General features: G+C 42.7%; 1 protein-coding gene across 6 annotated transcripts in view; it reads left to right on the top strand.

Annotated features, from left to right (window-relative positions):
• The window catches only part of ZNF423 (zinc finger protein 423), a 272,352-nt gene that overhangs the window by 122,869 nt on the left and 132,816 nt on the right, over window positions 1–16,667 (top strand). For all 6 annotated transcript variants that reach the window (XM_073576157.1, XM_073576158.1, XM_073576155.1 and 3 more), the window contains one exon: window positions 11,649–14,872. In XM_073576157.1, the coding sequence (XP_073432258.1) occupies window positions 11,649–14,872 (3,224 nt within the window). The remainder of the gene's footprint in view (window positions 1–11,648; window positions 14,873–16,667) is intronic.

The following is a 16,667-nucleotide window of genomic DNA, read 5'->3' as shown; positions in this document are numbered from 1 at the left end:
GCAATGTGCTGTCTGTCAGGGTTTTATTTCCCCTCCGGTCCATGAGAATTTCTGTGAACATTAAGTGGCACATGAATTGCAATTGAGAACATATAGTATATCTCCATCATCTACTGGGATGGCAATGCTCGGCAGCGTCAGCTTTACTTGTGTTGTGTTCTGTGACATGGAATTGGGCTTTACATAAAATAGGGCTTGGTATGGTTGGTGTTTTTAGCATGCAGTTAACATGTACAAGTACATACCTATAGCCCCCATAAAAGCCTTTAGGGCTCATACTCATCTGTGATAAAAAAAAAAAAATGAAGAAAAAAAAAAAAAACAGTCCGATGTTGTTCCTGAGAAGTCAGACAAGCGTCATGCAAGTGGCATGTGATTTTCATGCGAGCACAATCCAATTTTTTTTATCACCTATCAACTCATTGATATCCAAATCACATGCAAAAGCAATCCATATGCAATACGATTTTTAACGTTAGCTTTTACATTGAGGAATTCTCTGTCTTTTAAAGATAGTATCTCAAGGGAATATTCTTCAATACATAGATATATACCCACACACAAAGCACTGATTCTATATCTCGCTCACGTGTGTGTATATGGATAATATATATATTTAGATTTATGTGAGTGAGATATAGAATCAGTGCTTTGCGTGTGTCGCTTACTGTACATGTAATTTGGTAATAATTAAATTTCTGGAAAAAATGGCATGGGATCCTTCGAAATTTTATTAACCAGCAGAGGGAAAGCGGACAGCTGAGGCTGTTTATAGCCCTGCAAGAGGATAATACCCAGGTAGCTTCCCAGGCTATTAATATCCGCTCACAGCTAAATACTAAGCCTTTACTGGTTATTAAAATGGGAAATGAGGGGCCAAAAAAGAAATGACGTGCCCTCCCCCCTATAATAACCAGCAAAGGCTAGGCAGCCTGCTGCCGGCTGATATAATTAGGCTAGGAACTAGGAAGGGGTAATGGATATTGGCCCCATCTCAGACTAAAAACATCAGCTCCCAGCCGCCCTAGAAAAGACACATCCATAAGATGAGCCAATTCTGGCGCTTAGCCTTGTTCTTTCTACTTCCCCTGCTGCTTTGGCAAGTGGGGTGATAGTGGGGGGGAGTTAATGTCAGCTTTGTATTGTCAGGTGACATCAAGCCTAGAGGTTAGTAATGGAGAGGCGTCTATAAGACGCCCCCATCACTAACCCCATAGTTGTATAAAGGGTATTTTTTATTTGAAATGATAACGACTCCTGTATTGAATTAAAAATAAACAAAAGTTATTCATCTTTACGCATAATCCATTGAAGCCTGTGTACCCTGTAAAAATAAATAAAATAATAAAGAAACATAATCCTCACCTGTTCCCATTGTGAAGATAATCCTCCTATGCCCATGTCCCCTGTAAAAGTTTTAACAAAAACCATATTCCTCACCTCTCTGACGAGATGATCCATTTGTCCATAGACAATTCTAGCTCTGCTACATCTACTTGGCATGCTGAACACTGGCTTGATGCTAACATTTAGCATGCCAGGAAGCAGAGACGAACAGCTCAGTGCCTTGCGTTGACAGGAATAGATGAATGGGGTTCATACCCAATGAAGTCCATTCACCTCAATGACATCAGCACCGTGGGAAAGTTCTCACAGCGCTGACGCCATTGACATGAATGGAGTTCATTGGATATGAACGCCGCTGACCTTTCTCACGGCATCGCAAGCTTGAGGACTTTCTCGTGCTCACGGTGATGTTAGTGAGGTGAACGGCATGGCCAAGTGGATAAGTCCACCAATCTCACTATTAATTGCATATGGTTGACTCTTCCTCTCTTGATTGACAGCGCTCGCTTGCCTGGAGTGAGTTGCTATCTGTGGACAATGCTTGTTCACGCGAGTAGTGGGGAGGCTCGGAATAATGCACCGCCTTCTCACCTCTCTGTTGTCACCACTCTGTACAGGTACACCTGGAAGTGAACTGGAGCGGCCAGAACAGAGCGTCTGTCTTCTATAGGTGACTGAAGCATAGTCCATTCCAGCATTCATTTAATATATACTATACACTTGAGAGCTTTTCCAGGCTTATATGGCTAACGAGGCCAGAAGAGCAAGTGTTACTCATGGCCTGCTAATTGTAGATTACTTAGAGTTGGGGTCCTGCCTTGCCAGTGCTGATATAGACTATGTGAGCTTCATCATGAGCTGGCAAAAACACCTCCATGTATTATTATTATTAGCGGCCTCCAGCTTGATCTTAAGCCATGGCGACTTGATGAATGAACTCTCTGTAGGAAGATCGATCTTGTGCAAGCCTGTATTGTTCCACCAGGGTCTTCTCCGCTGTTACCCAAAATAATCTCCATGATCAGGAAACTGATTGTGTACTCCGAGATGGGATGGATAGCAGGGGTGTTATCAGAGATGTCAGTGTGTGAACCCAGTTTAAGCCATTTCCTCCTATTTTTTCGTATCTCTTCTCCAAAAAGTCGCTTAGTATTTCAGCCTTACTTTTGGGACTGCTTTTATCTTGTATGTTCCTCGTGATAAACCGAGGTCACTGCAGTGGGTGCTAAGCTCTGGTTCTATTGATCTGTCCCGGAGAGTAATCCTGGGGCCAGCAAGGATGTCTGTTATCCCAGACAAAGTGGCACTGGGCCACGCAGGAAACTTATCCTTTTGATCTGAGAAACAAAGGGAACCCCTGAGGACAGGTCTATTCTAAGTATCTCGGGTTGGAATGACAGCCTCGCGGGGCTTGGGTGAAGGCTAGGACTCATTGTATCTGGCAAGGTTGCTCTTCTTTACCATAAATGATTGGAGAGCTCTTTGGAACCTTTTTGGACTTTTTGTTTTTTGGATTGTTTTACTTCTTTATATTTTAGATTATAGCATTACATATTTGGCTTTTCTTACGATTGACATTTAACACCCATTCTTAGTTTCTTCACCCAGGTTGATGCATGTTGGCTTGGATAGCTCCATTATTTTTTTGCCGATATGTTTTACCGGCGGCGTTGTTGCATCCGATTCCTGAGCCTCCTTTCTTACAGTTCTGTATTGTGAAGTCCCTGTAGAGAATTAGTGCGTTGTTACTGAACTGGAGCAGAACATTAGTGAGCAATTTCCCAATAAAGTGTGCGATCAGGATGAGAAAAAAGAGACAATTTGTGCAAACGGGAGACGCTGTTTGATTATACGAAAGGGGCAGCACCTTTTAATCCTGTATTTCAATTCAATTTAAAAGGGGTTGGCAGGTTCCTGTTTTAATGAACAAAGAGTTGACAAAGGCAGACGGCTCAGGAGCCGAGACTAATTGTGTGTCACAGTAAGGCACGGAGTCCTCAGGGAGCCCTCGACCTGCTAATATAGAACAGGTCCCAGTGTGCACCAACATAGGTCATTGTAGGTGAGCAGGTCACGTTTGCCCCCAGGGTGCCAGCTGGGGCGGCTTGATGAGGCCAGCTACCGGCAAGAAAGTATTTGGGGCAATTTCTGAATAATTTTGGCACTTGAGGGGGAAAAAGATATATTAGCAAGGAAGTGTTAAAACCTCTTTTTCTCTTTAACTTTCTTTTAATACAAATTGTTCTTTCAATTTTTCTTTTTTTTTTGTTCATTTGGTTTTTTAAGGCAGCGACCTCTTATACCATTTTGCCAGATGAAATCAATGACATGCTCTTAAAGGGGAAACATTAAGAATGTACCAATAATAAGCGTTTTTCAACATATTGTATGTTTTTTTTTTTTTTTTTTTGTATTCACTGCCGTGAGACAAATTGATGAACTGTAACTAATCTTTTTGAGAACCCGAAGAAGTTTTCAGTTTCTCTAGCTCCACCGAAGTCGAGCATTTGCACAGTTCCCATTGAAATCAAAGGACTGTCCATTTAAAACATGTAAGATCCATCTCTCCTGCCCACCAAGCCCAGCTCAGTAAACATGCAAGCTCAGTTTGATTGAGCAAGCATACGTTGATAAAAGGTAAAGTGGAATTAGTAGCTGCCAGATGCCTCCAATGTCTCTCTTGGGCCTCATTCAGATGTCCGATTTTAGCGTACGAATTCTATCTGTGTTTTTCACGAAAAGCACTTGTAACTAATAGTCTGTGGAGCCATACTCATGTCCGATTTTTTATTTTTTTTATTTTTTGTTCCTTGGCCCAAGTTATTGATCTGACATGTCTGGCCTCAGCCAATGTCTTGATAGAATCAACCAACTAAGGGCCATATCAGCGATTTTAGTTGACTTACGTGTATGGGCTGCTTTACCATGGAGAGACCCTTAAGAAGGTTCTCACTCCTGCGTTAGACGCCCAGGGGCTGGTAATCACTATAATTAGTAGATATGATGTGAGGAGACTGTGACGCGTTTCGCCGCTGTTGTCATCTGTGGACCGTGACCTAGGGAACTCCCGGGATCTTGGGGTATGGTAGGAGATCAAGTACCTAGAGGGAACCCCTAAAATAAATGGGGACAGCTAACCTAAGATGAAAGCAACTAAGAAGCACCGATTTAGAATTTGGGTGACACTTGGCCTTCTGAGGAGCAGCAGGGATCCAAGCCTTTTCTTCTGAAATAGAGGGGTGTTTTCCAAGATGGCATTAAAGCATTTCCAGTACTACACTCACTGGCCACTTTATTAGGTACACCATGCTAGTAAGGGGTTGGACCCCCTTTTGCCTTCAGAACTGCCTCAATTCTTCGTGGCAGAGATTCAACAAGGTGCTGGAAGCATTCCTCAGAGATTTTGGACCATATTGACATGATGGCATCACACAGTTGGCGCAGATTTGTCGGCTGCACATCCCTGATGCGAATCTCCCGTTCCACCACATCCCAAAGATGCTCTATTGGATTGAGATCTGGTGACTGAGGAGGCCATTTGAGTACAGTGAACTCATTGTCATGTTCAAGAAACCAATCTGAGATGATTCGAGCTTTATGACATGGCGCATTATCCTGCTGAAAGTAGCCATCAGATGTTGGGTACATTGTGGTCATAAAGGGATGGACATGGTCAGCAACAATACTCAGGTAGGCTGTGGCATTGCAACGATGCTCAATTGGTACCAAGGGGCCCAAAGAGTGCCCAGAAAAAATTCCCCACACCACGACACCACCACCACCAGCCTGAACCGTTGATACAAGGCAGGATGGATCCATGCTTTCATGTTGTTTACGCCAAATTCTGACCCTACCATCCGAATGTCGCAGCAGAAATCGAGACTCATCAGACCAGGCAACGTTTTTCCAATCTTCTACTGTCCAATTTCGATGAGCTTGTGCAAATTGTAGCCTCAGTTTCCTGTTCTTAGCTGAGAGGAGTGGTACCCAGTGTGGTCTTCTGCTGCTGTAGCCGATCTGCCTCAAAGTTCGACGCACTGTGCGTTCAGAGATGCTCTTCTGCCTACCTTGGTTGTAACGGGTGGCAATTTGAGTCACTGTTGCCTTTCTATCAGCTCGAACCAGTCTGCCCATTCTCCTCTGACCTCTGGCATCAACATGGCATTTCCGGCCACAGAACTGCCGCTCACTGGATTTTTTTTCTTTTTCGGACCATTCTCTGTAAACCCTAGAGATGGTTGTGCGTGAAAATCCCAGTAGATCAGCAGTTTCTGAAATACTCAGACCAGCCCTTCTGGCACCAACAATCATGCCACGTTCAAAGGCACTCAAATCACCTTTCTTCCCCATACTGATGCTCGGTTTGAACTGCAGGAGATTGTCTTGACCATGTCTACATGCCTAAATGCACTGAGTTGCCGCCATGTGATTGGCTGATTAGAAATTAAGTCTTAACACACAGTTGGACAGGTGTACCTAATAAAGTGGCCAGTGAGTGTATATTACTGATGATCTCTCCTTTTTGGATAAGTCATCCATATCAGATCGAGGTCTAACAACTGGACCCCCCAAAGCTGCATTACTGTTACATCCTGCAGTGGCCAAATGAGAAGCAATGGCGGACTCTACATGGTGACCATTTTTGGATTTTGCTGTTCTGCAGAACCAGAGAATGACCAATATGTTGTGTCCCATTCCTGATCAGGAGCACACAGACCTACATTCATTTAGACTCTTAGGTGTCAGTCTTGAACAGTACCTAAGATACTGAAAAGGCGCTAAATTTAAAGAGTAACCATTGTATAAATTTTTATTTCATAGATCGATACTACGTGTGAAAAACGGAAAGCTTTGTCTTTTATCTTGTCAGATCAATCTGCTTATTTCTCCTTTTGGGTTGATCTTTCACTCTCAATTAATGGTTAAAATCTCAGTTCACGTCTTCACTCAGTTCAGTGAAGGAAGATTTTCCCAATACTGAGAGAGATGACAGTTGGTGCTTATAAGATTCTATGGCGAGGGGAGAAGCTAGAGGCAGACATACACATTTTGCTTCACGTTCTCCGTAGAACTTAATAAGCACCAGCTGACATCTATCTCCGGAACGGGGAAACCTGTATTCACTAAAAACATATTTTATCTATAATTTGACAATTTTGAGACGGAAACATCAGTCTTGCAGGAGAAAAAAATGGATTTCTCGTAAGAGATTTTTTTTTTTTTTTTAGTGGCACAAACTTTGAAAATTTTGCAAAAAATGTCACCAAAAATCAACTCAAATTATTTGGTCAATTCTCAGCACAATGGAAGTGGTATAGACCTTGTCCTCTTTCTGAACAGTGGGGCTCGCTGGTGAAAGTTGAAATGCAGGAGGAGATGTAGATGCCTCTGTTTTTGTTGTTTTTTTTTTTTCTCCTCGCAGCCCCATTGTGGAAGTGAAACACATGGCTAATATACGGATCACCCTAAAAATTTCCCGGGAAATTGTCGGCATTATTATCGATTCGCAGAGCACGGCCAAACATCGCTGCATGAATTAGCAAGCAGCTGTTTCTAATTTGACTCTAGAACGGTACACAGAGGAACTTGCTTTAGTGCGCGATCCTTTCATTTATAATGAATTTTAATCACCGCTACAGGTGAGAAAAAATGTAGAAACAAGCTTGTATCTTGTGCAAGAAACAAAGGCGAGCCAGATGCTAGCAGATTTACAGCCTGTGATAAAAGGAATGTTTTGGTACAGTTTACATGTAATTAGGCTGCAGCTGTTTGCGCTCCCCAGCCCGTGAAAAAGAAGCCGCGTATAGGATCTCGCTGCCTGTTTTCCAAAGGGAGTCAAGAAAAACAGTGATCCAACCCTAGAACCATTTATAGCGTATTCCTGAGGCTGACATAAAACTTTTTTTTTTTTTTTTTTTCTTTCCCTGCCGCTTGTAAGCCATTCAGCGAAACCGTGATCCTATTCCTGGACAGAGTTGGGGAAACAAACGGTGTGCTTACTGTCTGTGTTTTTTTTTCTAATGAAAAGTTTGGTCTAATATCAATAAAATGCATCTTGCATAAAACGGCGCCATTTCTGTTCACTGGCTGCTTGCGGTATTGCAGCTTGGCTCACTCCCACGGTGAATGGGGCATTAGATCTCGTACCAGATGTCCCTGAGGGGAACCTGACGCGTTGTGGATGACATAAGGCGAGCTGAGCAGAATGATATATAGTTTTATAGAAAAATATTCACTGTATCTTGTATCTTTTATTTTAACCATTGATATCTTTGTTCGTTTGTGTCGGAGTCCAGTAGGCGTTCTTACTTTGATTGCTAGTCATCCCTGTATACCTATAGGAGCCTACTGGACTCCTAGGCATACCCAGTTCTATTTATATGTTTGTGGGTATGCGTAGGAGTCCAGTAGGTGGTCCTAGTATTCAGTCATACAGGGAAGGCTATCAAACATTAAGCAAGACCGCCTACTGGACTCCTCAGTATACTCCCAAAACTGAATATAACAAATTAATAATATTTAGATTGGTGTGTATGCCTACAAGTCCAGGAAGCAATCTTACTTTGTGATAAATGGCCTTCCCTGGCTAACTGCATATAGGCATAGGTGTCAATCACAGAATAGGACCAACTACTGGACACCTAAGGATATCCACAACATGAGTATAGCTATTATGATGTATATTTACTTATGGGTATGATTAGAAGTCCACCAAGGAGTTAAGCAGTTGTCCTTAATACTTGATAGGCTTCCCTGTATGACTGCATACATGCTTAGCTGTCAATTCCTAGATAGGACCACCTACTGGACTCCTAAGCATACCCACGAACATAAATCTAATTAATATATGATATGTAGATATTTGTAGATAGATACAGACAGTTGTGTAAAAAAGTGTTTGCCCCCTTCCTGATTTTCTATTCTTTTGCATGATTGTCATACTTAATGTTTCAGATAACCAAGCAAATGTAAATATCAGACAAAAATAACACAAGAAAACACAAAATGCAGTTTTTAAATTAAGGTCTTTATTAAAAGTAAAAGAAATCCAAACCTACAGAGCCCTGTGTGAAAAAGTGATTGCCCACCTCCCCCCTTAAAACATAAGTTGAAGGGATTTTCCCATCAACAAAAGTTCATTTTAATCAGTTGACTTACTTCCACAATTGGATGTGTTTAAATAAAATGTTCCTGTGCTAAGATAATCTTATAAATGTGCCCCTGCTGTGTACTTTGTAGTGGTCGGGTCTGACCCTACAGGAACATGGTCTGATCATACCACATCTCCTGGGCAGGGGAGGAAGCAAAAGAGTATACAGACTAATGTCTGTATACTCTTTTGTCTGTAATCAGAATGGGATCATAAATGATTACTTCTTTGAAGTAAAACATTATTTTTGTGAAGTAAAACTTTTCCCTATCTGTTTTTTAAGCAATGTTTTACTTCACAAAAATAATAAGCCTCGATCCCATGCTGTAATGTCAGTGTACTCATTTACCCCCCCTTCCCCAGCATTTCAGAAAAGGAAAATCATACCAACAGTAAAATATGGTGGTGGTGGTGGTAGTGTGATGGTCTGGGGCTGTTTTGCTCCTTCAGGACCTGGAAGACTTGCTGTGGTAAATGGATCCATGAATTCTGCTGCCTACCAAAGAATACTGAAGGAGAATGTCCGGCCATCTGTTCGTGACCTCAAGCTGAAGCGCACTTGGGTTATGCAGCAGGACAATGTTCTAAAACACACCAGAAAGTCCACCTATGAATGGCTTAAGAAAAACAAAATTAAGACTTTGGAGTGGCCTAGTCAAAGTCCTGACCTTAATCCAATTGAGATGCTGTGGCATGGTCTTCAAAAGGCGATTCATGTTCAGAAACCCTCCAATGTGGCTGAATTACAGCAATTCTGCAGAGATGAGTGGGCCAAAATTCCTCCAGAGCGTTGTAAAAGACTCATTGCCAGTTATCACAAATACTTGATTGCAGTTGTTGCTGCTATATGGTGGCCCAACCAGTTATTAATTGTAGGGGGCAGTCACTTTTTCACACAGGGCTCTGTAGGTTTGGATTTCTTTTTCCCTTAATAATAAAGACCTTCGTTTATAAACTGCATTTTGTGATTACTTGTGTTATCTTTGTCTAATATATACATTTATTCGGTGATTTTAAATATTTAAGTGACAAACATCCAAAAGAATAGGAAATCAGGAAGGGGGCAACACTTTTTCACACAACTATATGTATGTATATATGTTAGGTGGTCTTAGGCCTGTTTCACACATCCGTTTTTTGGCATCTGCAGGGATCCGCCAAAGTGTGAAAAAAACGGATCCGTTTCCGTTTTGCCGCAAACGGATCCGTTTTTTTGACGGATCCGTTTTTTTGACGGATCCGCGGTAGCCGCTAATAGAAGTCTATGGGACAAAAAAAACGGATCCGCCAAAAAAAAAAGGCGGATCCGTGTTTTAACGGAAAACAACGGATTTTGACGGATTTTAAAAAAATGGAAGTGTGATCCAGGCCTTACAGGGAAGGCTGTCAATCATAAAGTTGGACCGCCTACTGGACTCACTTGCATGGTTGGACCGCCTACTGGACTCCCTTGCATTTAAAGAGCTGGGATGTAAATTAGTAAATTACATATTATACTGATCTTTTTCTATAAATCTATATATCAATCTGCTCAGCGCCTCCTGGTCTACAAAATGCTATCTGCAGATCACACTTTATGTTGAATGTGTCCGGTTCCCTTTAATAATGACCTCTTCTTCCAGTAACGTCCTCCTTTCTGTCTCGCACTATAGTTATGTTCCAATATATGAGTAGTTGTAGGAATGGGCTGTATAGAAGTGATCCAGATTTTAAGGTTGACGCCAGACACAGCGAGACTCTTTCCACCTTAGCCCCCACTACGTGCTCCTTCCATGTGTGTATGGGACCCAGCTGGCCTGACAGAGCCCCCAGCTCTGCCTTTTCATGTATCTCATCCAGCAGACACCCGGGATTTCTCCGTGCAGCTGACTCCTTCCTGTTTTTTCACACTCCGGGGAGTCTCTTCCTCTCTCTTTGGGGCTAGATGTCCTTGAAAGCTTGTGTATGCAGTTGAAACAGCATTTATAAAATCTTGAAAAAACATAGATGGAAATTTGCCATTTGAAAAGCTCATAATGCTAAAAAGTACATTTTAAACTGGAAATAGACCTAAAATGTTCTGTACAACATCAGTCCACTTAGGGTTTAGCTATGGCGGGACTTGACTATGGCTTGGGGGTAATGGTTCCGATATTGACCATTTTGTAGCGGCCTCTATGAGGGGTTATGAATGTGGCAGGGGACCCTGCAAACACTTTATTTTCCTATTTCTAGTGAAACATTTATACTTTAGACTCTGTACCTATCTTGCAGAGGAGCCATCACTTCACGGATCAGGTGTAAAATTTCAATATGCCTGATATTTTTTAGGAGAGTCGGAGGCCCCCATGCAATGAGATGTTCAGACATTTCCGGTATCTTTTCTGTGTGGTGGCCTTTAGGCCGGCTTCACCCATCTAATATTCATGGATTGAGCATGGAAAAGGCGTTGGTCTCCTGACCCAACAGTCTTCAAGGCATATGAGGCTGTCCAGTTCGGGTCAGGAGACTCGCGGCCGGTCTGTGCATGGTGGTCCATACTCGGACCATGAATGTCAATGTGTTCATCCGGCCTAATATTGGTTTAAATACTTCCAAAAGTCAGTGTCTCGTAAAAGGTGTTATAAATAATCTGATTGTTGGGCTTAGGGTAAATAATGTATCATTGGGACTAACGCTGTGCTTTTTTGATATTTGGCCAAATCTGGGCTCTCACCTAAGAGATAGAAGAAGAGAACTAGAGGTGCACCTGCATATGGTGAGGATGGTATTTCAGAATCCATCATATTCCCAGGATATCTGGATCCAGTTTCCCCTACAGAAGGGAAACGCTATGATAGCTGGCAACCTAATACAAAAAACGTTCCAGTGCAGCCATTAAACAGTCTGTCCTCCCATCATATGTTTGTGCAATTTTCTGTTTCAAAGAAGTCACAGCAGTCATTACATACAGAGCTAAACTTGAGGGTTATATTGTGAAAATTGTTTTTCTGCTATTTTTCCTTTTTTTTTTTTTTTCTTGGCCTTTTATGCTTTGTCTTTGTGGAATTATTTGTTAACTGTTAGAAGATGTAGATTGGTAGAAGCCCTAGGTTCTGCTTAAGAGCTGTGGCCTTATTTCACAGATGCACTGGGAATTGTTTTTAATCTCCTTTCTGCTTTCCCATTACAGATGGTGATGACGACCCACAATTCTCCTGGGTGGCTTCATCTCCCTCCAGCAAAGACATTGCATCACCCACTCAGATGATCGGGGATGGGTGTGATCTCGGCATAGGAGAAGAGGAAGGGGGATCTGGGTTGCCGTATCCCTGCCAGTTTTGTGACAAGTCTTTCAGTCGCCTGAGCTACCTGAAAAGGCACGAACAGATCCACAGCGACAAACTTCCCTTTAAATGCACATACTGCAGTCGTCTATTTAAGCACAAGAGAAGTAGGGATCGCCACATCAAACTCCACACCGGGGATAAAAAGTATCACTGCCACGAATGTGAAGCAGCCTTCTCTCGGAGTGACCACCTTAAAATTCATCTGAAAACGCACAGCTCGAGTAAACCTTTCAAGTGTACAGTGTGCAAGCGAGGATTTTCCTCCACCAGTTCTCTGCAGAGTCACATGCAGGCCCACAAGAAGAACAAGGAACATTTGACCAAGACGGACAAAGATATGAAAAAAGACGACTTCATGTGCGATTATTGCGAGGAGACTTTTAGCCAGACCGACGAACTGGAGAAGCACGTGATGACGAGACATCCCCAGCTCTCGGAGAAAGCGGACCTGCAATGTATTCATTGCCCTGAAGTATTTGCGGATGAAACCTCTCTGCTCACCCACATCGATCAAGTCCATGCCAACAAAAAACATAAGTGCCCCATGTGTCCAGAGCAGTTTTCCTCCGTTGAAGAAGTCTACTGTCACTTAGATAGTCACAGACAGCCGGACTCGAGCAATCACAGCATTAGTCCCGATCCAGTCCGATGCAGCGTAGAATCAATGAGCAGTGCCACCCCCGACTCCAGCGCATCGGTAGAACGAGGGTCTACCCCCGACTCCACCCTCAAGCCATTAAGATTGCATAAGAAAACGTTATCGGTGGACAGAGAGGATGGCCAAAATTGGCCCAAAATTACCTACAGTTGTCCTTATTGCACAAAAAGAGATTTCAACAGTTTGGCCGTCTTGGAAATCCACTTAAAAACGATTCACGTGGACAAACCTCAGCAAAGTCACACCTGTCAAATCTGCTTGGATTCGTTGCCCACCCTGTATAATCTTAATGAGCACGTAAGAAAAGTCCATAAAAACCATGCGTACCCCATGGTGCAGTTCAACAACATAACTGCCTTCCACTGTAACTATTGTCCAGAGATGTTTGCGGACATTAACAGCCTTCAGGAGCATATCCGGATCTCTCATTGTGGCCCAAATGCTACTCCTCAGGAGGGCAATAATGCCTTTTTTTGTAACCAGTGTTCTATGGGGTTTCTAACCGAGTCCTCACTAACTGAACATATTCAGCAAACCCACTGTAACGTAGGGAGCTCAAAGCTTGAGTCCCCGGTTATTCAGCCGACGCAGTCCTTCATGGAAGTGTATTCGTGCCCGTATTGCACAAACTCCCCCATATTTGGATCTATATTGAAACTTACTAAGCATATTAAAGAAAATCACAAGAACATCCCACTGGCAAATAATAAAAAGTCAAAATCCGAGCAGAGTCCGGTATCTTCAGACGTGGAGGTTTCATCCCCTAAAAGGCAACGGTTGTGTCCAAGCCTAAATTCTGTGTCCAATGGAGAGTATCCCTGTAACCAGTGCGATATGAAGTTTTCCAACTTTGACACGTTTCAGACTCATTTGAAGTCGCACTTAGAGTTGCTCCTAAGAAAGCAATCCTGCCCACAATGCAAAGAGGACTTTGACTCCCAAGACTCCCTCCTGCAGCACCTCACAGTCCACTACATGACCACGTCCACACACTACGTGTGCGAGAGCTGTGATAAGCAGTTCTCCTCCGTGGATGATCTGCAAAAGCACTTATTGGACATGCATACTTTTGTATTATATCATTGCACGCTTTGCCAAGAAGTCTTTGATTCTAAGGTTTCCATCCAAGTGCATCTGGCGGTAAAACACAGCAACGAGAAGAAGATGTACCGTTGTACAGCATGTAACTGGGACTTTAGAAAAGAAGTAGACCTCCAACTTCATGTCAAGCATAGCCATTTGGGCAATCCAGCAAAATCACATAAGTGCATCTTCTGTGGAGAAACGTTCAGCACGGAAGTGGAGCTGCAGTGTCACATAACGACTCACAGTAAGAAGTACAATTGTAAGTTCTGCAGTAAGGCTTTCCATGCAATTATTCTCCTAGAAAAGCATCTACGAGAGAAGCATTGCGTTTTTGACACCAATAATCAAAATGGCACTGCTAATGGAATGGTGCCAGCAAGCAAGAAGTCCGAGGCTGCTGAAGTCCCAAGTGTGTTGATGAAGAACCCAGAGATATCCAACAGCCATGAAGCCAGTGAAGATGACGTGGATGCTTCTGAGCCTATGTATGGCTGTGACATCTGTGGTGCAGCGTACACCATGGAGGTCCTTCTTCAGAATCATCGTTTACGAGATCATAACATAAGACCTGGTGAAGACGACGGCTCAAGAAAAAAAGCGGAGTTCATCAAGGGCAGCCACAAGTGCAATATCTGCTCTAGAACTTTCTTCTCTGAGAATGGTCTACGAGAACACATGCAGACCCACAGGGGTCCCGCCAAGCATTATATGTGTCCCATTTGTGGAGAACGTTTCCCATCTCTATTAACACTAACTGAACATAAAGTTACTCACAGCAAAAGCTTGGACACGGGGACCTGCAGGATCTGTAAAATGCCTCTTCAGAGTGAGGAAGAGTTTATCGAGCACTGTCAGATGCATCCAGACCTCAGAAATTCCCTAACTGGATTTCGCTGTGTGGTCTGTATGCAGACTGTCACATCTACACTCGAACTTAAAATTCATGGAACATTCCATATGCAAAAGCTGACCGGAAACTCTGCTGCCTCTTCCCCTAATGGACAAACTTTTCAGAAGATGTATAAATGTGCCCTGTGCTTAAAAGAGTTCCGAAACAAGCAGGACCTTATAAAGTTAGATGTTAATGGCTTACCCTATGGACTATGTGCTAGCTGCTTAAACAGGACCACCAATGGACAACCCTCTAACCCAACCTCGCAAGAGGTCTCTGAGCGGCTATGTGCCAGTCTACGATGTCCTGAGTGCAGTGTCAAGTTTGAGAGCGCAGAGGACCTGGAAAGTCATATCCAGATTGACCATAGAGACTTGGCGATTGATGCTAGTGGCCAAAGGAAAGTGGCGCAAACATCTCCACTCCCCAGAGTAAGTGCACGTTTCATGTGGCTTTGTCTTCAGATATCTTTTTGATTGAATAGTAACAATGATGAATGGTGCATAAAGAGGGTCTACAGTTTTTAGGTGCTTCCAGTCTTATGGCAAAAAGTGAACAATTAGGTGGTCCTTGTTCAATAGGAGGTACCAGCAGTGGATCGATGTCTTTTCTCTATACATTAACTTTTGTCTGTATGCCTCTGTGAGATAGAATATTAGCAGTCAGTATAATTCAATAATTGTCAATTGCTATGGTCCGGTTACTAGGATCTCAGCTACTGCCCACGGATAAATGTGATTTTTGAAGTATAAAAAGTGCAAATAATTCAATATTAATAAATAGGCGTAAAATAGTCAAACTATTGAAATGGTTTTGTTCTGGCCCATTATTTCCAGTTCATTTTATTAGGAGAACGTTGGAATTGCTAAACCTGAAGATTGTGTTTTCTGTAAGTTGGTTCCAGAAATATCTGGACAGTGACCAGATTGGTAAAGTTTAATATCTGTTCAACAGTACTGAAGCAATAACATGAATGTATGGCTGAAATACATCAGCTTATTATTTTTTTTTACTCAGTCCCTCCATTTTCACAGGCTCAAAATGAATTGGACAATTGACTAATAAGCTGTTTCATGGTTTGGTGCGACCTGTTACCTCGTTGCATCATTATCATTTCCTGATGGAATAAGGTAGTAAAAGGGGTTAATTCTAAAAAACAAAACAAAAAAAGGCCATACATATTAGAGTAAGGTTGGCTGAACTTGCTGACATCATCGGGATCAGCTTAGAGTTGAGAGGCCAAATAGACATTACGGTAAAGTTGGCCGAACATGCTGACAAAGATGGTAGTATCAGGTGGGAGTTAGGAAGCCCCCCGTAGACATTATGATGACGTTGGCCGGACCCACTAGGAGCAGCTAAAGGGCCAAATAGATATTACGGTAAAGTTGGCCGAACATGCTGACATCGGTGGTATCAGGTGGGAGTTAGGAAGCCCCCATAGACATTATGATGACGTTGGCCGGACCCACTAGGAGCAGCTAAAGGGCCAAATAAATATTACGGTAAAGTTGGCCGAACATGCTGACATCGGTGGTATCAGGTGGGAGTTAGAAAGCCCCGTAGACATTATGATGACGTTGGCTGGACCCACTAGGAGCAGCTGAAAGGCCAAATAGATGTTACGGTAAAGTTGACCGAACATGCTGACATCGCCGGTATCAGCTGGCAGTTGGGAGGCCTCTGTAGACATTACGGTAAAGTTTGCCGGATCCACTGACGCCACCAGGAGTTGGTTGAGAGGCTAAATAGACATTACGCTAAAGTTGGCCAAACCCACTGACATTAGCGGGATCAGCTAACAGCCAGGAGACCCCCATATACATCAGACTTTCGGTGATAGGTGATGTCAGGGAAAAGACGGTTTCAACCCATTGTATTTCCCAACGCCTGATATTTTGTACATTCGAAGGGGTCTGTCGGGAACGCTCAGTCAACAGCTCTCTCATGTGTATGGGGGCTTTATGCTTTGAATTTGCATTTGGTAGCAGTTCATAGATACTTGGAGTGTATAGTCCAAAAGTAAAAGAGACTATCATTAAGGGGGAAAAATAAAAGCAAAAAGAAAAACCATATCCGAGAGATAGTAGTAGATAATTTAGACGTTGGCAAATCAACAATTTAGTAAATTCTGAAAAAGAAGGAATGTACGGGAGAAATGACCAAAACTAACACTGCCTGGGAACTTTGGAAGGTAACTAGATGATTACTGAATTCTTCCATTGA

This window comes from Dendrobates tinctorius, unplaced genomic scaffold (genome assembly GCF_039654945.1).
Source record: "Dendrobates tinctorius isolate UK_male_01 unplaced genomic scaffold, ASM3965494v1 ptg000047l, whole genome shotgun sequence".
NCBI lineage: Eukaryota > Metazoa > Chordata > Amphibia > Anura > Dendrobatidae > Dendrobates > Dendrobates tinctorius.
Note: the sequence above shows the minus strand (reverse complement) of the source record. Positions and strands in the feature narration are given on the sequence as shown.